The 25,190-nt window shown below is 48.2% G+C and overlaps 1 protein-coding gene across 6 annotated transcripts in view; it reads right to left on the minus strand.

Annotated features, from left to right (window-relative positions):
• The window catches only part of PRDM16 (PR/SET domain 16), a 241,775-nt gene that overhangs the window by 27,899 nt on the left and 188,686 nt on the right, over positions 1–25,190 (minus strand). For 5 of the 6 annotated variants that reach the window (XM_050322469.1, XM_050322468.1, XM_050322472.1 and 2 more), the window contains 4 exons: positions 13,380–13,514; positions 7,468–7,570; positions 2,922–3,120; positions 88–235 (listed from right to left, as the gene is read on the minus strand). In XM_050322469.1, the coding sequence (XP_050178426.1) occupies positions 88–235; positions 2,922–3,120; positions 7,468–7,570; positions 13,380–13,514 (585 nt within the window). Of the gene's footprint in view, positions 1–87; positions 236–2,921; positions 3,121–7,467; positions 7,571–9,412; positions 9,432–13,379; positions 13,515–25,190 lie in introns of those variants that run through there. The other variant, XM_050322473.1, reaches the window with a different exon arrangement.

Raw genomic sequence — 25,190 nt, forward strand, 5'->3', positions numbered from 1 at the left:
ACCACCCATCCCCTGCACCCCCTCCCCAGGGTCCCAGGGCCCTCCCCAGGCGAAGCCCCCCCACAGTGCCCCGTGACCTCACTGTACCTTAACACAGTTTTCACATTCAAACCGTTTCCCACTGTCGTGAGACATTTGGTGCCGAATCAGGTTGGATTTCCAGTTGAAAGCCTTGGGGCACTGGTCACACTTGTACTCCCTCTCCTCCGTGTGGATCACCATGTGCTGCTCCAGGCTGGGGAGGAGAGAAGGGCTGACCTCGGGCAGGGCAGAGACCACAGCCCAGCCCTGGGCACCCACCTGGTGTCCTTTAAAGTGCCCAGAAAAAGGGTGACTGCACCCCCAGATAAAGGGTGACTGCACCCCCAGAAAAAGGGTGACTGCACCCCCAGAAATAAAGGGTGACTGCACCCCAGAAAAAGGGTGACTGCACCCCCAGAAAAAGGGTGACTGCACCCACAGGTAAAGGGTGACTGCACCCCCAGATAAAGGGTGACTGCACCCACAGCTGCCCTGCACGGACATCGCTGTGCCCCGACAGGGTGGGAGGTGGTTCATCACGAGTGGGTTTGGAGACTGCAGCCAGTCTGGCCACTCTCCATCCAAACCTCTGCAGCCACCAGACTGCTGGTCCCTTGGAGAACCTCCCCTTCCTCCAGCTAGATGGTTAATATTCATGGCCGTGCCTCCTATAAACTGCCAATCCACTCGTTTTAAAGAAGCAATATTCATTTTGCTAAAAGAAATGGGGTTCTTAAAACTACCAGATTTTCCACACATCCAAAGTAACACAAACCTTTCATATATACATCCAAAAATACGCTCCTTTTAACTGTGATTTATGAGTTTATTTACAGCAAATATGGACAAACTAATATACTGTTTAGAGGCAAGTACCTACTGGGATTAGCAAAACATTTATTTATTTAGTCAGCTGCTAAATGCTCAATTTCAGGTCCCCAGTGGCACTCTTGATTTGATCTGTATTAACTTCTGAAAAATTCTAAGACTGTCTAGGCACACTCAGTGGGTATATTGTGTGTTTAGTGGCCTTAAACGTGGCAGATTGATGGGGGAGAGAAGGATGTGGACATTCCCTTCCAGCCCCACTAATCCAACAGCTAAATGGGGATGCTGCCAACTCTCTCTTCCCCATCCAAAAAAAGTGAACTTTATATTACACATTCCCAAATACTGGGAATTAATGGTCAAAAAGGCAACAAACCCAGTGAGCCCATGGTGCCAGTCCAGCTCCCCAGGAATAACCAGGGGTTACAAAGAGGATACAACACAGACATTTCGAAAGGAATTTTCCAAGTTAACATGAAAAGTAGAGAGTGCTGGAAGCTAAAGAGGAGAGAACTTCTAACACCAATGGATCAAAGAATTGGAACTGTTAGTAAAATTAAACAGATTTAAAACATTTAAAGGAAGTTCCCTTGTCTTTTCAGGTGAAAAAAAAAAAAAAAAGGAACTTGCACTCTCATTATCTAATGGAAAGTGGCCAATGTAGAGACATAAGGTGAGGGATAAAGACACCCTGCTGGGTTAACAAGGACCCCAGACAGGTATCACGGTATCTATCCCCAACTTTTACACCTCCCACAGCCCAGCCAAGCAAAGACCTTTTTGGTGCAGATACATCAGGGAATGCTCTTTACATTTCACTGTTCTCTAAGTTTCCTAAAATAGATTTTTCCCCTCACTCACCTAGATCAAAGATCTGAAAGTCTCAATATAATTAAGTTCAAAGTGACAAAAGCGTGTTTTTAAATGTTCAGCTGAAGTGAAACAGGCCTTACACTGGCTTTAACCTCAAGGTTTTTGCTCTGCTCACGCAGTGCCTGACAGGGGATTGCCAGTTCTCACAGTTTATAACAAACCTTGTGGTGCACGGGGCTTGTTCATCTGAGAACTCAAAAGAAATGAGTATGTGAGAACTTCAGCCTCCGGTAAACAGAGAAAACTCAGGTTTTATAGAATTTTATAAAGGCTTTTATAAAGGCTTAGGATGCAAATAAACACAATCTCAAAATGATTAAAAAAGCCCCTCAACTTTTTAAAGCTGGCCCCTAATGTTTTACCATTTGCGTCTCACTTTGCCATTGAATCAAAAATCTCAAAGATCTCTTAAAACCTGTGTTTGATTACTGCCACATTATGCTTAAAAGATGCAAATTTTCAGATGAATCCCAGTGGCCCAAAAGGTTTTTCCTATTTTAAAAGAAGTTTAATTCTTGTTTAGAGTCGCCTTATTATAATAATAACTGAATAATTATTGCAAGTAAACCATAAGCTGGAGAATATCCGATCTGCTTTTTTTCCTTTTCACATTTCTACTATAAAAATGCCTGGTGAACACAAACAAAGCCAAAATTTTGATTGGAATAGAATCTTTTAATTGCTTCTGCAAGATCAAACAGGAGCTCATGACCATGCTAAGAGATCTCAGGTAAGGACACCTCTCTGACCTCCAGTGACCAAGAGTTACCTATAAAAAGCCTTCACACACATGCTGGCAGAACTAATTCCACTGTTCTCCCTCAGAACTAGAGCAGATGTTGCAATGATCCCAAACCCAGGTCTCTCAAGCTCTGTCACAGCCCTGAAGGAGTCACAGGGAACCCAGAAAACAACCATTTAAACCTCCCATCAACAGTCTCTGGGTGCCTCTCCCAACAAGTAAGGAAAAGCATCAGTCTACAAAAACAAGGTGAAATAAAATGCTGCCCAACAGCTAATTGACACTGCAGGATCCCAAAATGAACAGTGCTTAGCCCTATGAGAGAGGCAAGGTTTATCCCTGCAGCCATCCCAAGCTGCCCAGCTCCCCCCTCGGTGCCGTGTCTCCATCCTCGGACAGGCTGGTGAAGGACAACAGAGAGGGGAGGCCAGAGGGGGGTCTGGCACTGTTTGGGTACCTGTATTTATTGGGGAACATCCTCTCACAGTCTTTGCACTCATAGACCTGTCCATCTCCAAGACCTTCCTGCTTGATCTCGTCATTGAGGGTCTCGTAGAGGGAGCTGACGGCGCTGCAGCCGAACTTCTTGTGCCGCCGCAGGTCGAGCTTGGACTGGAAGAGCTCATCGCAGTCCTCGCAGCGGAACGAGGGCTCCTCTGCAACACACACAGGGGTTTGCACTCCTGGGCCAGCAACTTCGGCCAACAGTGACTATTTTAACCCAACACTAAAGACAAGGCAAAATTCTGTGAGCATCCAAACAAACAAACAAAGAGCAAATCTGCAAGTGAGGGGAGAGAGAGCCCAAGGAAGGCTGTGCCAGCAGCTGCTTTCACTTTAAGCACTAAGAAAAAAAAAAGTAGATCACACAACCAGAGGAGATCTTGTTTTCTTTGTGTCCTGGCCTCTGCAGAGACAGAGAGATCTACAAGAATTGGTAGAGACACAAAATACTGGGTTGTTCCTGAGCGTTGAGCTGCCTGCAAAGAGGGTCTTTGAAAATATGAATGAGTTTTTCCTCAAAAGGGGCTGTCAGGAAAAAAAGGAACAACCCAGACTCATATATACCGGAAAAGCAAACTGCCACAGCACAAACCTGGAGAAGCTCCTTTCTAAGAAATTGTCTAATGTTCTCCTCTCAACTCGTCCCTCACAACTGCAAGAGCTCAGGGCGTCATCAGCCCGAGGAGTCCAAACCCAGAGCACCATGGAAGGAAGAACAGGGAGCCAAAGGCTTTGTTGCTGTGCTCTTTGCGTTTTCTTCTTTAAAAAAAAAAAAGTTCTAATGCACATAATAAATTACTGTAGTCAAGGTCAAACAAATTAAAAAGAGGGCAGCTATTATTAAGTTTACAAGGCAGCATCCTGACCATGGTGCCAAGCCAAACAATCAGCTCTGAGCTGTAAATTTTCCAGGAGAACAACCTCTGCGAGGGAGTCAGGACAGCTCCAGGTTTCTCCACCCTGAAACAGAAGCTTTCCAGCCCCCACTGAGTCACTGGTGCCGCGTTTCCCTGTCCTCCCCTCCCCTCGTCCTCCGCGGCTCTGCTGCGTGTTAAGCTGTGTTCCCTTTTTCTGATCACTTGACTCTCAAAAGGAAAGCTTGTGGTGAGTGCATCAGCTCAAAGGGAGGAGTGGGAATATGCTGAGGGATGCAGCCAAAGGCTGATGCTGGGATGGAGCTGACCCATCCCCTGCTCTCAGGGTGCTAAGGAGCCACACTCTGTTTTTGGGGCTGCTCTGCGGCCAGGACCCCTACCCAAAATCTGCAGCCTCTCGGCAAATCCTTGCTTTGAAGTCCCCCTTGCAGTTGCTTACCCCAAATTTTGCACAGTTGCAACCACTTAGGCTGAGCTTTAAGGCCTGGAATGGTGTTCTGCATAAATCAGGGTTCATTTTTCTGTGAGTGTGACAGGAGTAGAAGCACGGGCAGTGTCACACCCAGGGATCACCCACCTGCTCTCAGCTCCCATCTCCCTTTCTCTCCATACAGCCTGAGTCTAAAACTGAGCAAGACAAGGTCCCAGAAGCTGCTACAGCAGCGATGTGGGCAGAGGAAACCCAACACTCTGCACACCTACACAGAAAGTATTGACATGGGAAAAGTCAAACACAGCTGAAAAAGAAAGTATCACCAAGGCACAGCCAGTGCAGCCTCGCTGGGAATCCCAGCAGCCAGACCCATTCACACAAGGCACGAACAATCCTACAGCACCCACAGGGATGCAACAGGATTTCCTGAACTGCAGGAAAGAGGGATGTAAAAAAGAAATGAAATCCAGTGGGTCAACATTTTCCTTTGGGGAGGAAGGGGGATTTTGGCTGAAAAAAAGGAGGCATAAGGGAAGAAAATACCCAATCTTTCCCACTTCCTGCTGATCTTGACAGATTATATTCTCTGAAATTGTTATCAGCAGCCTCACCATGAAGTGGGTCAGGCCCTGCTCTGCTCCTTAGAGAATTTCCCCTTACTGGCATTTTGCAGAAAAGTATAAATATGTATCTCATGTGTTTTATGTCACCACACAGTTTTGTCCTTTCTGTGAGATAACAGAGTAGGCAAGCAGATGAAATACATTAATAGACTCAATAATAATTTAGAGAAGATATTTCTCTTCTAATTCCCCTTATCCTTTGCCAGATCACCTGAATCACACACAGGATAAGAGGATCAAACACAACTCAGGTAGAAAAGATGGAGGACAGGAAAAGCAGTGCATGTGCTTCAGAATATTTGGGTTTGGAAAAAAGAAATCTGCATTGAAAGAAGAACCAGAGAACTGGCAAAAATAGGACGAAAAACCTTGTTGCCACATGTTATCCATGTTGCCAGCGGCTGTAAATACCATTTGGATGCTCAGACAGGTTCAGGAGAGGAAGAACTGATGGGCTGGTACAGCAGCTGAGGGTGGGCAGGCCCTGGCACAGGGTGCCCAGAGAAGCTGTGGCTGCCCCATCCCTGGAAGTGTCCAAGGCCAGGTTGGACGGGGCTTGGAGCAACCTGGGCTGGTGGAAGGTGTCCCTGCCCAGGGCAGGGGTTGGCACTGGGTGATCTTTAAGGTCCCCTCCAACCCAAACCATTCCATAATTCTATGCTCATATATCCATATCCAACACCCATTCCCTTGGCATTCCCACTCCCGAATTTTAGCAGGTTAGAGACCAGACTTCATAATAAATACCCTGCAGGGAAAGGAGCTGACCTGAAGACTAAGGGGCAGACCATCCCCCTGCAAAACTGAAACCTAAATCACCCCAGAGGCTCGGGGCTGAGCTGGGACCTGGTACCCATTCTGTGTCTCTATGAGACACCCAGTTTGCAGACTTCAGGTTCATTAAAGGGTTTCTTTTTTTCCTTCTCTAAGTACCAAAAATAAAAAGGTTGCCCTTCAAAACAAGTTCTCATTAAAGTTTTCCCCTTTCTTTAAGCATCACAAATGAAAATAGAAAATACTGCCCTTCAGAAAGGTAACTGCTTTGGTGTCTGACAGGGAGAAGGGGCTGAAAAGAAAAGAACAACCCAGTCACACAGAAATTGCTGCCTGTTCTCTGTGTCTTGTTTGTCAAATCTGTGGTTATATGTGCCTATCTGAAGTTCCATCAGTAACACTCAGGACAAAGCAGGAATGTAACAGAAAAATAAATCAGTGCCTAATAGCTTTCAGAGAAACCAAGGGGAACACAATTATGTGGCATCTACATGCTAATCTACCAGACTCGAGTCTCAAAGGAGTTCAAGTGCCCTACTCAAAATTCCTGCAGTGATAAGGGGTCTGCTGTGTTTGGCTGGGGTTGGGAGAAAAGATTTTTATGATAATTATCTTTGTGTGGAACAATTTTGCATTTTCTCTCCCGTTAATTCCGAAGCGAACTGGGGCTGCGAGGCAGCAGGAAGATAGCCCTGCTGAAAGTAAAAAGTGTTAAGGAGTCAAATATTTAATGTTGGCCTGGTGTAATTTGACAGCAATTATGCGGCAAAAGCACTAGACGTTACCAGGAAGATACAGATAAATGTTCCATAATGACAGAGATGGAAAACAAGGAGCACTTTTTGCCTGCTCACATAAAAGCCTGTGAGAAACTGAAATGCAGAACAGCGGTGAGTTTTCATCCTGATTTCTCCCTGACACCAAAAAAAAGGGCACAGAAATTATTCATCTCTGTGTGTCGGCCTCGAGAAAATTATTAACTTTTCGGGGGGGAGGGAGGAGGAGGAAACAGTAAAAAAAAAAATAATCCCAAATTTGACATGAGTGAGGCAGCAGCTACCACATTTCACCCCCAGCCCTTCAGCAAACGAGCTTCCAGCAGCACAAATCCTCAAACTATCCTGTTTTCCAGAAATATTTGAAACTAATTGTGCATATCCTATGCACACTTGTAAAGGATTTCACTGCAAATTTGAATCTGAAATTATAGTCATATCCAGGTAAGAGAAAATCAATGCACTGTGACATGCCCAGATGAGAGAACTCGAATTTCAGTCATTAAATGTACAGAACAGTATTTCCAACTAATAGTTTAAACACAACTGGTAAATGAGAATATATTTATAGAAATTAGTCGACTGTGCAAGAGCAGGTGAGGTGTTGATATCCCAGCAATAATAATTCTAGGGATGACTCTTCCACCCTCTGCCTGGATCCCCCTTTTCCAGGTACTCCAAAGCCTTGGAAAGGTTGGGCCCATTTTTATTACACCTAAAGAAACATGGTGACCCTGGGGATGGAAAAGGCACCTCCAATCACATTCAAAACCACAATGTTCCTCACAGGGAAGGGGAAAATTAGTCTGCTGCACGTCCTGAGTTTAATAAAAACTCACTATCGTGGACTTAGACAGTCCCTCTCACCAGGGAAAGAGGGAAAATGAGCATAAAATCCCAACAGCGACAGAAGGGGGAGGTACTGGATCAGGTTTTGTCCCAGCTCAGCACTCACTGAGGTTCTCAGCACTCCTGGGTGTGCTGGAGAGAGGTGCAAAAGGTCCTGTGGAGGCCTTACCTTCCATGCTGGGAGCCATGTTCCCAAGGGAATAACCACCTTCCTTCAGACACACCAAGAGCTCTTCTCCCGGCTCAATTTCTTTAATAACTTTATAGTAGATCTGGGAATCAGAAACAAAAATTGAGAGACACGTTAAATATGCAAAGAACTTGCATTTTACATTTTAACCAATAACTCAAATTATTCCAGCTCGTAGGGGAGGCTGTCACTTGATTTGGGATGGTTGCTGCTGAGAGCTCGTTTTTCTGCCTTTATTTGACTCTATGGGTGTCAGCACTTCACAAGGCTCGGACAATAGGGAAATATTTCGGGTAACAGCCTCTCTCCTTCAAATCACACAAAATCTTCCCATTGTTTTCCCCCCTCCTCTAAGCTCAGTGTGTTTGTTACAGCGAAGGGAAGGTTAAACTGATGGAACCGACATGTTTAAGTCTCTGTTCCCCGAACTGAAACTGGCCTGATGATTAGAGCTGAATTATCACTTCTTCACAGAAAGCTTTACACAGGTTTCCTGAACCAGAATGAATTCTGGCACTCCAAGGATGCTTAGGAAATATTCCAGTGAGAAAGAAAACTCCTTCATCCAAGGTGCAGTGACATGTAACACTGCACTAACATAGTGTATGTTTTTAGACATGCCACACGCTGAACTTTACTGTTCTACCCCCAAACCCCACAGAAACCAGGGCAGCAGGTCCAGCGACAGGTGGGTCACACATGAGTGGACCCCAATGGCCTCATTCCTTCCGACAAAATGGCAGGAATTCCTGGGGAAGAAGAGTGGCTGAGAGTGGATTAGCTGTAAGAGAGATGCTCCAGTCCCTTAATCCTCCTCGTAGCCTCCACTGGACCTGCTCCAGGAGCTCCATGTCTCTCTTGTGCTGAGGAGATTTGGTGTCTTCCACGTTTCCCAGATTTTTAGAGTACACTGGACCCTGTTCTCTTCTAACACAATACCACAAGAATTCACCTGATAACAATTATCAGTGCCAAGTTTCCTTAGCACTGCCTTCAACAGCAGTGCAAGAAATTATTTTTTCAGGATAACAACTACAGTTTACCCAGAACGAGTTCCTAAACTTGCTGCCACTCAGTCTCTGCCAGCTTGTGTTTATGGAGAAGAAAGACACAAAACTCCTGAAGTCCTGCCTGGGCTGCAATAATTGTGCCAACACAATTATGATGATTTTTCCTTCCCAGAGTCCCCTCCCCTCCCTCCTCGGCACGGAGTGCGAGGCCCTGGCACAAGGGTGGCCCGGGCTGCTCCCTAATCGTCCTCCCTGTCCCGGAGATGGATGCGATTGCAGGGAGCTGCAGGGACACGGAGCATCCATCGCTCCCAGAGCGTGCGCTCGGAGCGGCGGGACCGGGGAGCTCAGTCAGCGGAGCTCAGAACTTGCCCTCCGCACCGAGCTCGGGACACTCCCGACAGACCCGCCCGCCTTACACCGAGCACCAGCGCGGCCCGCGATCCGCCAGTCCCTGCAGGGTCACACACGTGCTCCCGCAGCTCCACGTTCTCCATCCCGCGGGCACCGCTCCGGGATAACGCGCCCGCTCCGCCGCCCCTCCCGCCGCCCCGGCCCCGCTCCCGAGGGGATGGCGCGGGCTCTCCCGCCGGCGCCACCGGCATTCCCACCTCTCCCCGGGACACAGCGAGCAAAACTTGCCGGCGGGGCGCGCTCCCGGCAGCCGCCGGTACTGGGACCGAGATGGGGAGCGGGATCGGGAGGGGATCGGGATCGGGAGCGATGCCCCCGCCCGCCCCAGCAGGTGGCAGACGCCGCCCGTTCCCGGCCCCGCTCCGGCCCCGCCCGGTCCCGGTCCCCCCGCGGGGTCCCCTCGGTGCCGGCCCCGGGCACTGCGAGCGGCTCGGGCCGGGCCGGGCCGGGCCGGGCTGGACGGGGATGGACGGGGATGGACGGGGCGGGGGCCGCCTGACCTGTCGCTCCTGTCCCTTCGGCCGCTCCGCTCCTCCAGTGCCGGCGGACGGGCCCGGTCGCAGGGAGGGCAGGGAAGGGGAAAGGAAGGGGAGGGGAGGGAAGGGCAGCCGGGCCGTGTCTCCGCAGCAGCTCCAAGCGCTGCCCGGGGCGGACGGAGACACAACCGCCCCCATGGCCCGGTGTCGCGGCCCCCGCGTGCTGCGGGGCGGCCCTTACCGGGAGCTCCGGTACAGCTCTGACATCCCGGCCCGCACCGGCTCTTCGCCGTGCCCGGCTGCCTCCCCCCATCCCCTCCTCAGCACGCCCTGCACCTCCCCACGACTCCCCGAAATCTCGGTCTCTGTGCGCCCACATGCAGCACTGCCCGGCAGGGCAGGCCGGGGAAAAACGAGAGTTTCCAAGCAGTGACACGGCCACAAACACAAATGTTTGGGATGAGAAATGAAGTCCAACTGCTTGCTATTGATAAGATGTCCCAAAGTGCACAGAAACCCATCCCTGCGCTTGCCAGAACCCTTAGTGTAATTCCATCGCTGTTTCCCTGCTGGTTTGCAAGCAGTTCTTCCACAGCAGACACCTCTGTCCCCACCCAGCTCGGAGCCCCAAAGAGGGACCTGGTGCCGAAGGCAGCTGAGAGACCCTCGGGTGGGAACCCCCGAGCAGCACAGGCTGACAGTGACACTGCCCCGTGCCCAGGTGAACACAGTTCTGAGAGATCCCACTGCCCTGCTCCACAGGGGTGGGAGAGTTAATTTCTGTGGATTCCACTGCAAACCAAAAGTTGTATAAAATTCACCGTTTTCTCATTATCTTTTTCATTTGCACTTCAACTGCTTGTCCAACAAGAAAAGCTTTTCCCAGGACCAAACCACATTGAGCTTAATGGGAAAACTGCCTGGAAAAAAAGCAAAGGGCAGCCTAGGAGTGAGCCCAGAGCTCAGGGCTGAGTCAGAAAAACAGGACTCAGGATGACCCAAGCTAAGAGAAAAAAGTAAAAAATAAAATTGCTATTAACAGACATTTCTCTTGCAGCTGGTTACCCAAACCCAAACCAGCACTGAAACACAAACCATGGTCTAAAAGATCCATCTAGTTCATAGATACACTCACTAATTTTACACTGAAAAATCCTTCAGAATTACCCTGCCAAAGGCTGACACTGCCCCTGTGTCACCCTTTAGCTCCTTTTCCTCTCCTGTTTGTTCTCAGAACAAAGTAGCTCCTTGTATTTAAAAACGTCTGCTGCAGTCTTTCCAGAAATATAGGACAAGCTTCATTAATGATCAGGGAAAAGCTGGATTCTGCTGGAGTCACATTAATTTCATCAAACATTTCATTATAATAATTAACTTCATCTTGCAATCGTGTTACTGATGGTCTGGATTCATTAAAACCACTGCTGTGTTTCCTTTCCTTTTATATTTGCTGTGCACTGAAAAAGCTCAGATTTACTAAACCAGCAAAAGATTTACATTCATAAATCAATTATGGTTGTTTATAGAAAAGTTCCAAACATGATAATTTCTTAGTTCCCACCACGGAATAGGCAACTCTTCTAATTACCAGTTTAATTTAACACTAAATAGTTAACAGGATAACTAGGGCTTGGTAGTGCTCTCACGGATGAGTGAAAATACTCAATTTCTTTATTTTTATCAAAATTATTCTGGGGGCACTGAAGAGAGAAGAAACCAAAGGAAAGTAATAAAAAAAGGAAGGTAAAAATAAGCCAGAGGAATCCTTTTGCAGTCTGGGCTGACACACGGATCTGCTGTGTAGCTGCTGCTGTGGCTGTGAGCTCGGGGCAGCAGAAAGCTGGCTCTGCCTGCAGCAGTTAGCAGATAAAACCGAGCAATTTGGTCCAAACACTGAAACATTGGTGCTGCAGAACCACAACCACCTCACTCTGAGGCTGATATCACTCAGAGCCCAGCACCACATCATCGGAGCTGGATGGAAAAGCGTTCAGGAGCAGCCGGAGCGCGGGGACAACACGGGGACGTTCCACCATCCCCAGTGCCAGGGACGGACACGAAACGTGGTGGGTGAGAAAAGCCCGTCCCAGGACCACCTCCCTAATTAGGACCCTCCACAGGAACCATCCTGTTTACCTGCTGGTACAGCTGTGATTTATCTGAGCTCCGTCACAGCCACACGTCTGGGGGGAAAAGGGCACCAGAGAGGGGAGAAAAGAGCTGCTCTATTTACCTAAAGATCAACCCCCCCACCAAAGGCATCAGCTGCAGCAGAGCAGCTCAAGAACCCAAAACCAGCCAAAAAACGGTTCTTTACGTCCTCGTCTCACAAATAATTAACTCCAGCAGCCGGGGAGGGTTTGTACCTCCTGCTCTCCCACTGCCAGCGCCGTCCCCACGGCCGGGAGGAGCGGACAGGGACAAGTTTGGCCTTGTGCACGCTCAGCCACAACGGGGCCGCACATTCCGCCTTTGTTCCCGTGTTTTCCTCCTTTGGAATCGCCTCCCCTTTGTTTCAGCTGAGCCACATTGCTCTGTATTTCCTCTTCTTCAGGGCAGTGGATTATGTGCTCGGGAATCCTGAGCGGAGGCACCGACCACGTGTGTCAGGCACACACAAAACCCCTGCAAAGCACGCTCAGCTGACACCGGCTCATGAAACACAGGCCCGATGTTCTCCATCCCCTGCTACTCCTTTCTCCCCCCAGTATCTGCATCCCAAATAAAAGCTGCAGCTATGGCCCTGGAAGCCAGCTCAGGCTATTCTATTTAACACACAGATTCTGTTTAATATTACAGACTCCTGAACTGCTCAGGTATTTGCCTCGTGAAGGCAGCAGCAACAACAGGAAAAAAATAAAACATTTTCCAGACACGTTTAGTACATCGTATCATTTTTCTACCATTTTTTTGCAGTCCTCCTTCAGAATCACAATTATCTCAGTCAATCAAGGATCTTCTATTCTTTTCAAATACCTATTCAGCCTGAACAAATATAAAGAAAATGGGCTAATATTATTCTACCTGGGAAAATTGGCTTCACAATTGAAAAATAGTTAATGAAATGTCTCAATTAATCTCTTTCTAACTAGAAATACATTTTAAATACATTATAATCTGTAACTGGGGGATCATTCAACAGTCCAGATTCTGCTGTCAATCACTTCACTAGAAATTTTATTTTGAGACTTTAAGAATTCAAATACTCTCGTATTGTGGGGGTTATATTCAAAAGGCACCTTGGCCACTTGGGAGTTATGAATTCACTGAGTTTGATGAAAGCCCAGAGCAGCTGATAACATCCTTAAAAGTCCTTCACAGATCCAAATCTGCCTCCTGTTTGCTGACAGGTAACAGCAGTAGGACAGTATTTCTCATCTAAGTCAAGTCTGAAACAGTAACTTGTATTTGAGTTGTACTTGAGTGGGGGTTTGTGAAACTCCCCACGTGGATTCCTCATCTTGAATCCATTTTTGGGGTTTAAGCTTCAGAGAACTCTGCAAACATTAGCAAACCTCATCAAAATCCTATTAATTCCATGTAACACCCCTCACTCACCCCCTGCCCAGGGACTGCTCGACCAGCACTGCTGTCACCTGCCTACAAGGGTTCCACTTGCCCTCCTCCTCAGCAGACTCCCAAACCATCTCTCCCCTTCCTCCTAAAGGCAGACAAGGACTGAGTTTCCAGCCTGGATTGTGCTCCCCACCCCTCCCTGCCCACAGTTCCCCTGGCCACGAACCACCAACGCTGTTTTCCACCCATCCCACTGTGTTTTGTCACCATCACCCGTGTTTCACATCACCTGCTTCACCACCAAAGGAGTGGGGCACTGGGAGATCCCAACTCTGGGGGTCCCAGGGACACCACAGCGGAGCTGCTGAGCAGATCAGTCCCTTGGCTGGCTCCATTCAGCACTGCCACCCCACACCACGCTCTGGCCGAGCCATCCAGACCCTGGGGAGGGCGGGCAGTGCTGCAGGGTCGTTACCTGCTCGTTGACGTGGCACACAGCCAGGTTCTGCTCATCGCAGGAACAGGACACACGGATGTACTTCAGCCAGTTCCCAGCCCCACCCTGGCCAGCATCCACACAGAACTTCTCATTTCCCAGCTCGTCAGCAATCTGCAGGACAACAGGAGAAAGGCACAGGTCAGCTGGTACCAAATGGCAGCTCTGCACAGAGGAAAGGAGGGAAAACTCTTTTCAAGGCAGGAAATAGAGAACACTGGATGATACACATGGTTAACAGAGAGATGGCAAGAGTAAAACCAGCTCTCAGCCATAATCTGAAATTCCCTGTTGGCACAACCTCCAAAGACACACATCAGAGTGGTCCATGAGTAACAGGATCAGGACCACAGCTGGAGATAAACACACAGCTCTGTCTCCACACCAGTTCAAGGAACCAAAGCAGGCAACTCCTCCAAACTGTATTGATTTTAATGACAAAGTCCTTAAACTGCTCCATCTTCACCTTATCTATTTTATCCTTTCATGCAGGACCATTTTTAATTACAAATGTTTCCACAAACTTTCAAAACAGGTCACTTTCCACAGCGCTGGGAAATGGTGTTTTAAAAAATGCTTTACCAAATGAAACTTTCATTTATCACAGTACAGCCTGAGACATTCACTGACCACGTCTGTGTGGCTGAACAGGAAGAGACTTCTTCCCTCTTAAGACAGTGAAGTTTAGTGCCAGAACCAGAGGAGATGCTCAGCATTCCCAGCTGATGTTTGGGATGATCCAGTTTGCAACTCACATAAAAAAGCACCTTTAAAAAATGACCCAGGACACTCTGAAAACAAGGAAAAGGCCTTTGAGCCCAAGCATGGCAAAACCCTGTCCTGCTCCTAAGTGGGCCTCCTTGTTACAGAAACTCCTTTTTCCCTTAGACTTAGATTTCCCTCCACCCTGACCAGACCCTGTGTCAGTGCAAATTACTTCAGTCATCAAAAGCTCTTAACATGCTTTTACTAGCAATTAATTCTCTCAGAATCTCATGGGATACGATAATACTTTCCCATCTATTTCAAGACAGAGGAAAAAAAAAAAAGAAAAGGTAGGAAAACAAAGGAAAGGAAAAATTAAAACACAGTGATGACAGCAACAAGTCGAGTCTAAGGCTGGGCTGAGAAATCTCTGGGGCTGTTGCCAGTTGAGACTCTCAATCCCAGCCCTGAACTCCCAGGACTGTAGGACCTGCCACAGCATCACCAGGAAAGCTCCCACCTCCCTGCACACATCCCCTGGTCCCTCACCTCCTGCACTAACCCCTTCCCACCATTACTATTTGCCTTCTTCCTTCCTAATCAAACATGGCACTGAGAGGCACTGAAATCCTGCATTTCCTCCCCAAACGTGTGTTTGGGAGAGAACTGGGGCAGGAAACAACCTGTGTGTGCTCAGTGTCTGCATCCCCTGCCTGGGAGCACTGAAGGTCACGGAGGTTGTTTGGACTTTGCAAACAAAACAAAACAAAACAAACAAAAAAAACCAAACAAAAAAGTGTTCGTAACATGGGTTGAAAGACTCTACTAATTCAAGCTAAAATAACCATAACTTCTGTTTTATCTCAGGGAATTCCAGGAAAGCTGTTGAGATTAAAGTGCTTCCTCGGCCTTACTGACCCCAAATTAAGTGGACCAGCCAAACCAGCACCTCGAGGGGCAGGAGTGGGGACACACCTGATCAGAAAGTGATAAAAGCTTCCAGGGATATTATCTGGAAACCAGAATGAGGTGGATCATCGATGCTCAGCTGGTCTGAAGCCACTCAACAGTTTTCCAAGGTTTGGGTAAACAGCAGCCCACAAACCTCCCAGTGCCATTAATTTATATGGCAGCAACTGGTGCTGTTCAGTCACTCTGGGAACGCAATGTGGAAAACTCCAGGACTACACAAATAGGCTGTTTTATATCACAGCTGTACCTTACAGACACACTCTTTCATCTTCTAGAATTGTTTGATGAGGACACTCAGATTGCAGAATCACAGATGGGTTTGGGTGGGAAGGGACCTCCAGGATCACCTAGTTCCTACCCCCTGCCACGGGCAGACAGCTCAAGGAAAGCTCAGAATTCGTCTCAAATTCACTTTGCAGGGCCCTGCTCAGGCTTCAGGGCCAGCTCTGCTTCAGGAGGAGGTTCTGCCGTGGCTCGAAATCACCTGAAACTGTGGTTTTATCTGTGTGGGGGAATAAAACCCAAGCTGGGGGTGTGAAAACTGACAGATCAAAACGAGAAAAAAAGAGGTTGCGCGAAACCCTGAGAACCTGAGCTCCTGTTTTTCACACACACTCACTGCACTCCACAAATAGAACCCAGCCCCACGGCCCCAGGCCCGGCAGTGGCACTGGAGGGGACCCTGCAAACAGCCACCCCTCACCAAATGTGATGCCTCTGCTGGTATCACTGAGGCCCCTTTGAAAACAAAATAAAGGGGGTGATCAGCTGCTCTCAAAGTGCTGCAGGACCAGTCCCTGAGCAAAGGGTGCTCCGGGGTGAGCTCAGCTCTCCGTGGCCAACACCTCTAATTAAAGATCAAGTTCACACGCTCACACTCCTGGCTGATGTTCTGGGTCAAGATTATTTCACAGTTTTAAAAACACTGAGAAATCCAAAAGCCATCACCAATCCCTATCTGCAGTATCTATTTTTTCCTCTGTCAAATGCGTGCCCACACAGAATAATATTCTGAAGTCTCTCTTCCTCCCACCTTAAAAAACTCCAGAAAAACAAGCTGAAACCTTTTACCACATCTTCTTCCAGCTGAGACCAGAAGGAAATCAGAAATTTCCTCTGGAGAAATTGTGCAAACCAACTGCTTACAAGTCATCGTCAGTAATTAAAAAAAAAAAAAAAGATTTTCAATCTGAAAATGCTCCTGCAAAATTCATTTTTCTGAATTTTACCCACCCCCCTGGCTGTGGGTAAATTGGAGGTCCCAGATGGAAGCACAGATGGATTCACCCTGCAGTAAACTTCTGGAAACCTCAGCTCCACACAGCTACTGGAGTGGGGCTGCACTCACCACAACCCTCCTCTGCAGCTCCAGTAAAGCTGGTTGTTCACAGCTAAGACCAGAACTAAAGGCCATCCTTACCCAGGACTTAGCAGCAGCTTTAATCATAAGCCCATCCACTCACAGATATCCCTGTTCCCTGGACAGGTAAAGGCTGACATCAGGTATTTACCACCAACAGCAAAAAAAGAGATGTCACAGGAGTTAAAAACCAAAGAGAAGATCACGTGTAATTAGCAGGACTGGGACTTGGTGGAGCTGAAATGGAACAGTTGCAGTTCTGCTTGTGCTCTGTGCTCAGGCTGGCTCTGCACCAGTGAGGCAGTGGAGAGGTCTCTCCAGTGGGTAATTTGGCTCAGACATTAAAAGAAGTTGTCAGAGGGAGAGGAGAGGGGAAAAGAGGTGTGGAGATATGGGAGGAAAAAAAAAAATTATACTTAAAAATTGGCACTGGTTTTGCTAGTCTATAACCAGAATGTGTTGATATTCCAGTCAGTTTGGGGCACTGCTCTTCACCCCCCGATCTCCTCGGACCTGAGGCACAGCATCCCTGCCCCACAGAGCTGGGCTCCCTACAGGAACACATTCTGTCCCTCTTACCTTGTCCCCACGTTAAACCCCGGGTGGGCAGGGACAGCCATGTGCACTTGGGATGTGCTGGAAAAGCAAACTCTCATCTGGACTGTGGCCTGAGGGCTCAGAGAGTTAATTATTGTGGGAGCCCTTCCTCTGCCTCATCTCCCCCTGACCACTCTTCCATTTGACCCCACCCTCCCCATCATGGATTTCTCCCCACTTTTTTTTTTTTTTCTGAATATGCCAAAAACTAAGTTCATCTTTTCTCCCTCTGCTTCAGATGGTGAGTTCAGGCTTTATTTATTCACCCACAGCACCTCCCAGGACTTTTGTCTGCCAATCCAACAGTTCATCTGAGAACTCCCAATCCCCCTCCTCTGCCCTGCCAGTAACAGTGCCATGACTTTGTCTCAGGGAGTCGTTCCCTGTGTTTCCACAGAACACTCTCTCCTCCCTGCTCCAAAGCCCCCATCCTCCTCCTCTCCAGGCTATCTGCTCCAAACAAACGCACCTTCATGTTCCCTGGGATTACAGGGGTTTAACTGGCCCACTGTAGAGACAGGGATTTGGGATCCAGAGCCAGAACGCCGGCTGTGGTTGCGGTTCAGACTCATCCCCGTCCAGCCAAAAGGAAATTGTTGTCATGTTCCAGGACTCACTTTGCAGCTTCATCTGCCGTCTGCTGCGCAGCGCTCGGGATTTGGATCCAAAAGCCCTCATTGATCTCGCAAAGGCTCCGCTCCGTAATTTATTAACATCAGAAATGCTGAGTTATGGAGCAGAAGTTATGGAAAAATTCGCCTGAACGTTTACAATTTTTTTTGCACATCATTTGAGGTTTCCTGCTCCTCTAATTTGCGGGCTCTCTGCTGGGTTGTTTCTTTCACGTTCTCGTGGGCAGCGTCCAAGGCCTGGCCCCGGCAGAGGTGTGCGAGGGGCTGGAATGCCTGCGGATCTGTCGTCAGGTCGCTTAATGGATTCCTAGTGTGCATGGAGAAACGGAGCAACCAGGAGTTTGCCATCAGTGACCCAGCGTCCTGTTGCTATAACATCCCTCCCCAGAAGCCCAAAGTGTAATAAACCTTCTCATCCCATGGTCGCAGGATCTGCCTCTGACAGCTTGGCTGATGTGCGCATTTTATTTGGCAGGAGTTGGAGATTTTTCCCTTTTTTTTTTCTCCCCCCTTTTTGCTTTAATGACCCACGAGCTGATTTAGAGCAATAAACTGTTGCCATGAAGTTTTGTTGTGTTTCTTTTAAATAAAGGGGAGGGAGGGACTGCTGCAATTTATGACTTTCAGAAGTAACTGAAACAGAAAGTCCATTCTTGCCACGAAATGAAGAGAAAAAGACTCCATCCAGAGAAACACCTCTGTCAATGTGTAGACATGAAGCCTAGATGAACTCATAAATTCAGCACTCTGCCCGCAATTAAGCAGGCTTCCTGGTGATTTGACAAAGAGTTAATGAGAAACGTGTCAGACAAAAACAGGTCATAGCACTGGAAAGCGATGGGAAGAGCAGCTGAGCCAAACCCAACTCGTCTGCTGCCCCAGCTCAGGGCCACAGGAAAAGCCCTAAGTGTACTCAGGGAGAGCTACTTTGAGTTATGTACAGTAAACTTCTTGTCCAAAAAAGCCAGTTCCCAGCCCCAAAACCACCAGACAAGGAGAGAAAAGGCCATTCCCTGAAAGCCCCTGCCTGTGCTTTCAACAAGGAGTGGGCAGCAGAGCTCTTGCCACCACCCTGCGAGATGGTCAGACCTTCAACTTCAGCCTGAGCCCCCACGGGACACAGGCAGGGCAGGGGGCCCAGGGTTCAAGTCCTAAGGGCTGGTAAATGGCTGCAGGATCAGAGAGCTTAGTTCATCTGTCTGGCTCTCTGAACAGCCTCCTGCCCTCAGGAGTCTCCTCATCATTCACATCTTATCCTCTCTGCAAGCAGGACCTTCAGATTTCCAGCAGAACACAGAACCCACTGGCCCTGTGATAAAAGCCCATGGTATCCAAACACTGGGAAAGCTCAGGGGAGAGGAAAAGACACCTTTGTGGTTCTCCCACTGTCAAACAAGCAGGTTCCCTCCTCACCTAAACTGAGCCAGAGCTGGGAGAACCATGAACGTGAGGCAAACCATCTGGACTGCACTGGGACCAATGGGATTGCCAATGCCAGGCACAGACTGCCCAGGGCTGCTGGGTTTGGTGACACTGCTGAGCCTGGTGACAGTGCTGGGTTTGGTGTTTCTGCCAGGTTTGGTGGCTCTGCCAAGCCCGGAGCCACTGCTGGCTCGTGGGAGGCAAAGTTGCTGCAGCCAAAGGCAGAGAGACCCATTCAGGTTTTTAAAAGGATGAATGTTTTTGAACTTTCACTCCTGCCCAAGCCACACGTCTGGAGTGGGAATTTTCCACTGGTGTGTGCGTTTCTGAGCCTGCTCCTGGGCTCCTGTATCATCTGGCTGTGTGGAGGATCTGGAGGAAAACCATCAGCAAGCTGCAGGGAAGGCTGTTACTGGGACATACTTCTGTCACGGAAAAATAACCTTCTCATTCTTTTTTTTTTCCACCACATCTAAAGCACACGAGAAATCACATGAAAAGGTCTGTTTTCTACCAAAGCTCCTTGTTCAGGTTCCAAGCAGAGGAGCCTGGACCACTCACATGAGCTTTGTAAGCAAGGTTAGATTTCCTGAGTGCATTTGAATCCAGCAGAGCCTTTTGAAGGGCTGCCCACTACAAACTGCTCTTCTCTTACACACCAGCACAGATCAGCCAGTGAGTATTTCTCATGTGCCAGCCCTGCATCAGCATAAAACAATCTGCCAACCTGCAGTGCCATTGCTGTGTCCCTCAGGCATGACAGACTCACTCCAGCTGAAGGTAAATCAGACCTGACCATAAATACAAACCCTGGCAGGAGGAACCACCAGCAGCAGTAACCATACAGGACCCCCTTTACATTAAATTTACATTTACACACATTAAATATGGTGTCCAGGAAGGCATCTCCAGCTCCCCACAGCAGAGGCACCGCACTGATGCAGGGCAGAGCGAGTTCTGTGCAACGGGGCAAAAGGGAGAAGTGAAGAATTCTTGGGAAAAATCCACACTGCCTCTGCTTTCCCTCCCTACCTATAACTCCTCATACTCCTGTTTGGAGGTGTAGTTTTTCTACCCAGAAGACACCCTGAATAACACAGGATGTCACAAAAGGTGCTGCCAATGCCGATTCCTGTCGATGCACGAAACCAATCCCACCCCCTCGTTTTTCTCTCCCACTCTCACCCTCTCTGAGGGCAATCAGCTAAACTTGCACAGCAACATCTAATCACCACGCAGAAAAGCCCAAAGTAAAGATGTCAAAACAGGAGACAGCTTCCAAGCCGATGGCAGGCATTTATCTCAACAAAAGCTCATTTTTCACCAGTAACGTAATTCATACCACACTGATTTAAATTAAACAGTAAACCATAAAAAATTATGCTCGAATCAAATCCCAGGGCTGCCTCAGATATTGTACACACGAGTCAAGAAAGGGATTTCCAGTTCTTTGTAATATACACACACACTAAAACTTTGAAGTTTTCCTCCCCCTTGAAAGAGTTCAGGACATCCCACTTTTGTGTTCTACAGCATTTTAGCTCATTTCAAAAAATTGTAATTGTGAAGTTCTAAAAGCTTAATAGATGAGAAATAAACGGGAACTTGAGAGAAATTTTCATCTGATAAACAAAAGACAGGGGAGGATTTGGAGCTTCATTAGGGAGAGGGAGCAGCAGCAAGAGGTTCTGAGCTCCCAGTGCTGTTCCAAGGGATTAAAACAATGACATCCAGTGTGTTGATCCCAATTCTGTCTTCACCCAGAGCTTGTGCACCCTGCCTGAGGTGCTGCTCAAACGAGGCTCAGATTGGTCATGACTGGCAGGTACCACCACAGGACAGCGAGGTACAACCACGGGAGGAACAGAAGCTCCATCAAAAACGCTGCCAGGGGTGTGGTTCAGAGTGGCAGGGCAAGTCCTGAGACAGACAGGTACCATGCTCTCCTAGCACTAAATTTACCAGCCTAATACAGAGTATGATTATCCCTTCTCACTCTCCCTGCCAGCGTGGATAGTGGCCACCCAGCAGTCTCAGAACACTCACGTGGAGCTGTGCTCTTCTCCACACATTCACTCCAAATACCTCGAATTTACAGGCCCAAAGGGTGCACGGCTTTACCCGTGACCTGACACTTCCAGAGCAGAGATTTTAAAAAAAAAAAAAAAAAAACACACAAACCAAAAAGCACAACAAAAAGCAGCCCCAGAGCCCAGCAGGGCTGTGCCCTCCCCCAGTGCGAGCACAGCTGCACCTCGGCTCCATTTACACAGGAAACCCCCCCAAAGGGCCCGCTGGGACGGGGAAGTGGAGTCCCTGCAACCCTTCTGATCAGAAACGGGGACGGCAGCTGCTCTGCACTGCTCTGCACGCCGTGCTCGTGCTCTTTAGGAGGTGTGAAATAGATGAGTTTGTGAGCTGGGCTGGCACTGAGACAAAGAGCGGGAGGATATTCGAGGTTTCCCTCCCGGACGACGCAGCCGATCGAAAACAGGAACAGCAGGCCCCTCCTTGAGGAGCTCGGAAAACAAAGCAGCCACCTCTCACCAGGCCAGAGACATTCTCTCTTGATACACCAACAGTGTTCTGCTCACCTCTCAGAGAGCTGAGATCTCTTCAGAGTGAAGAGATCTTTCTTCTCACCACCGAAAGAAGGTGCAAAAACAAGGTGATGAGGCCTGTGAGCCCCAGGCTCCCACCCTACTAAGCTCCATCCTGCCCAAGAGCTGCCCACTGATTGATTTGATAAATACAATCCAAGAGGATGGCAAGAGGCCTTGCCAGCACAACGGCAGGGCCAACCCTCTCTGTGAGGTTGGGAATTTGGGGTCCAGGGGGATGCTCAGGCACTGTGGGCAGGGCAGGAGAGGCAGGTCCCAGCCATCCTGCCCCTCTGGGGGGCTCAGAGGGGCCCAGAGGATCAACAATCAGCTGTTCCCCTTGCCTTGGGCTGCTGGAGGGACAGGAGGGAGCTGGGCTGGGGGAGCTTTCTGCAGGCAAAGCCTCCCCTGTGCTTGGTGGGCAGTGAAGCTCATCCCGAGCCTTTCCCTTGCAGCACAGGGGTATCAGCTGCAGGATGAGCAAGGCCAGGAAAGCAGATCCTCAGGGCACTTCCAGATTCTGGGGAATCTGCTCCCAGGCTGGCTTGCCTCCCCAGGGAGATCAGGGCTGTTCACATGACCTAAATCTTGCACAAGAACTTCGGTTTGTGACTCTTACACACAGTTCATCTTCAATCTGAGCATCACTGAAATGAGAACTGGGGACACCAGGGTGCACATTTTCCCTCAGTGGTTTGTTCCTACAGAACAGAAGGTTTGGGAGTTGCTTCTTACCTGAAGATCTAAATGAGTTTTACAGAGGGGAGTTCCCCTGACAGCCACCCACAGGTTAGCAACAATCTCACTTAACAGACACACAGAACAAAAATGTCCAAAGTATTCTGCCCTCAAATTTACACAGGGAATATAATTATTTCCCCCCCTAACACAGTGACTCAAACTTCAGTAGGAATTCTAGGGTGCTCGTTTTCCACCAAAGCCTCAGAACCAACAATTTCCTGCCAGTTGGACAATGTGACACCCAGAAGAGGTTCACAAACCTTCCAGTCAGCCCTTGTTCTCCTTTCAGAATTATGACAATGAGAGAGAGACTGAGATTAAATTATTTCCTCCTGCAGCTCAGTGATCTGACCCCTCTGCAGCTCAAACCAAACCAGTATCTTGTCTGAGATCACAAACTGGAGTCTCAGCCATAAGGAAGTACAAGGGTAAATTGCACAGTCCCAAGCGCTGCCAGGGTGAACTTTACCCCAGGCCAATTCACCTACTTATGAAATTATATATTCCAGGGAATTGATTCTAATGATAAATCTGCCCTTTGAATATGCTGAGAAACAAACATTTCAAAATCTCCAGCTCGGATCTCAAGCTATCTCTGGGTCAAAAGACAGCTCAGCAGAGCAGTGGTGCTGAGGAAACGGCTCGGCTGGAGCCGCAGGAGAGGGTCAAGTGAAAGGGGCTCTGATGCCTCTGCTCGGGTTATTTTACTGAGGCAGTTCCAGCACATCTGGTTCCCTGACAGCAGGTCTCAAAACAATCCATGATCCCACATACCAGATATGTCCCATTGCCCCAGCGAGTCAGGTTCGAGTTAGGGAGATGCTGATAACCCCCAGAATTCCTTATCTTCTGTGGACACCTGTGCCCAGCCTGACACACGGCACCTCCAGCCAGCACTCTGCCCTCTGAGCCACCTCCTAACCCAGAGGACACCTCTGCTCTTCCTGTGCTGGGCTGCTCTGAACTCAAGTGGAAGGGACAAAAAAATGTAACAGCATCTGCCTCTAGAGCAATTTTCTCACCTGCCAGAAAGCCAGACTCTGACCCAAAGAGGGAGCTGAGGACGACAAATATTTGCTTTATACATCAGGATTCCCTGGGCAGGAAAAGGGAAGCCTCCTCCCTCCTGGGTCACCCTGTTCCTGTGTGTCTGACAGGGAGGACGTTTGCTCCTCGTACAGAGTTTGCTCATTATTGGGATTCCAGTACCACAATTATTGCAGGAAAGCAGCAACTCCTGCAACACCCACCTTCCCCCAGGAAACCCGCAGGGAAACCGCTTGTGGCACTCAAAGACAGGAGACAAGGGCAAAGGTCTGGAAAAGGAGGCTTGGGGCTTTATATTTAGTAGATGAGCAGCACAGAAAACGGTATTTGGGGGTTGGAACTTGATGACCTTCAAGGTCCCTTCCATCCCAAATCAATCTATGATCATTTTCTCCAGACAACTCTCAGTCACACTAAATGTGAGGGTGGATTTGTCTCTTCAAAGCAAACACTCTTGGAGAAAAAAAATCAGACTTCAGGTATTTAGAAGGTTCACCTGATAATAATCTCAGAATCTTCCTCATTAACAGATAGAAACACTTTTTATTTTTTGTGACAGCTTTTTTCTTATTTTGAAGTTAAAAATCCTCAATTACAGAACACAGGACTTCACTGATTCCTTGCAACCATAATAAAAACTATTAATTTAATGCTAAGTAGAAATTATCACATTTTTAGGAGCGCTTCAGAGTGCAAAACAAATGAAACATGGTGAGAACAATATTGTCTTCATTCCCTTCACAAATACTCACACATAAGTTGAAGCGACTGCTCAAGCCTTGAAATGCTGCTGAAACAGTTTATTGTGCTCTAATCCTGCAGCCTTTAAAACAATCTAAGGGCGGTATTTCCATGGTATAAATGATTCCTGCCTGTATCTGGCAGCCCCGGGAGTTCTCTAAGGATGAACATAAATTCAATTATACCAAATTAAATCTGAACATACATAAGCCACATAACATTTTAATTGGGGGTGACTCTTAACTTTTTTTGGAAGAACTATACAATAGTCGAGTCCCTGAAGATGATACGACCCATATGCTTTCCCCCTTGAGCTGCCTGCTTTTATTAATTACTCTGGCAGAGATATATTTATATTGATGTTGTCAGTGTGTGAACAAAACCTCATGGACAAAAAATGGTTTAATTAAAGCAGAAAAACGTGGTTTACGGGTGGTGAGCAAATCTGGTCTTTAAAGTCAGTAAAACTTTCATAAGCGGTTAGATAAAAATAAATCTTAGGAAAACATTTGCACCAAATATGTCTTTGACGTTTCATGCTGAAGAATAGCACCAAAAAAAAAATTCCTGAGCAGGCTCATGGACTCAATAACCCGTTTGGCTGCAGGGGGAGTGAGCTCAGACAGCTCCAGCTCTCACATTCTCTTCTCCTCTGCCTTGATTAACAGATCTACCTCTTCTGCCCCAAACTGCTCCCTCCCTGCACCCCATTCTCTCTTCTGTCAGCGTTAACTTCCCAAAAGCGGGCAAAGACAGGACCAGGCTATGCCCTGTCCTGCTCTGCCTCCTGATGCCCAGCACCAGTTCACGGTTACTGGTGGACTGGGGAAAGACTGAACTGGAGCAGAGGCTCTGCCAGTGCTTCTCAAAATAACACAGAAATGTTTGCAAACCACTTTGCAATGGAAAGGACATTTGGAAAACACGTCCAGTGACACTCAGGTGTGTACAAACCACTCTACCCCCACACCTC

The sequence above is a fragment of the Myiozetetes cayanensis genome, unplaced genomic scaffold (genome assembly GCF_022539395.1).
Source record: "Myiozetetes cayanensis isolate MyiCay16 unplaced genomic scaffold, myiCay2020 scf28, whole genome shotgun sequence".
NCBI lineage: Eukaryota > Metazoa > Chordata > Aves > Passeriformes > Tyrannidae > Myiozetetes > Myiozetetes cayanensis.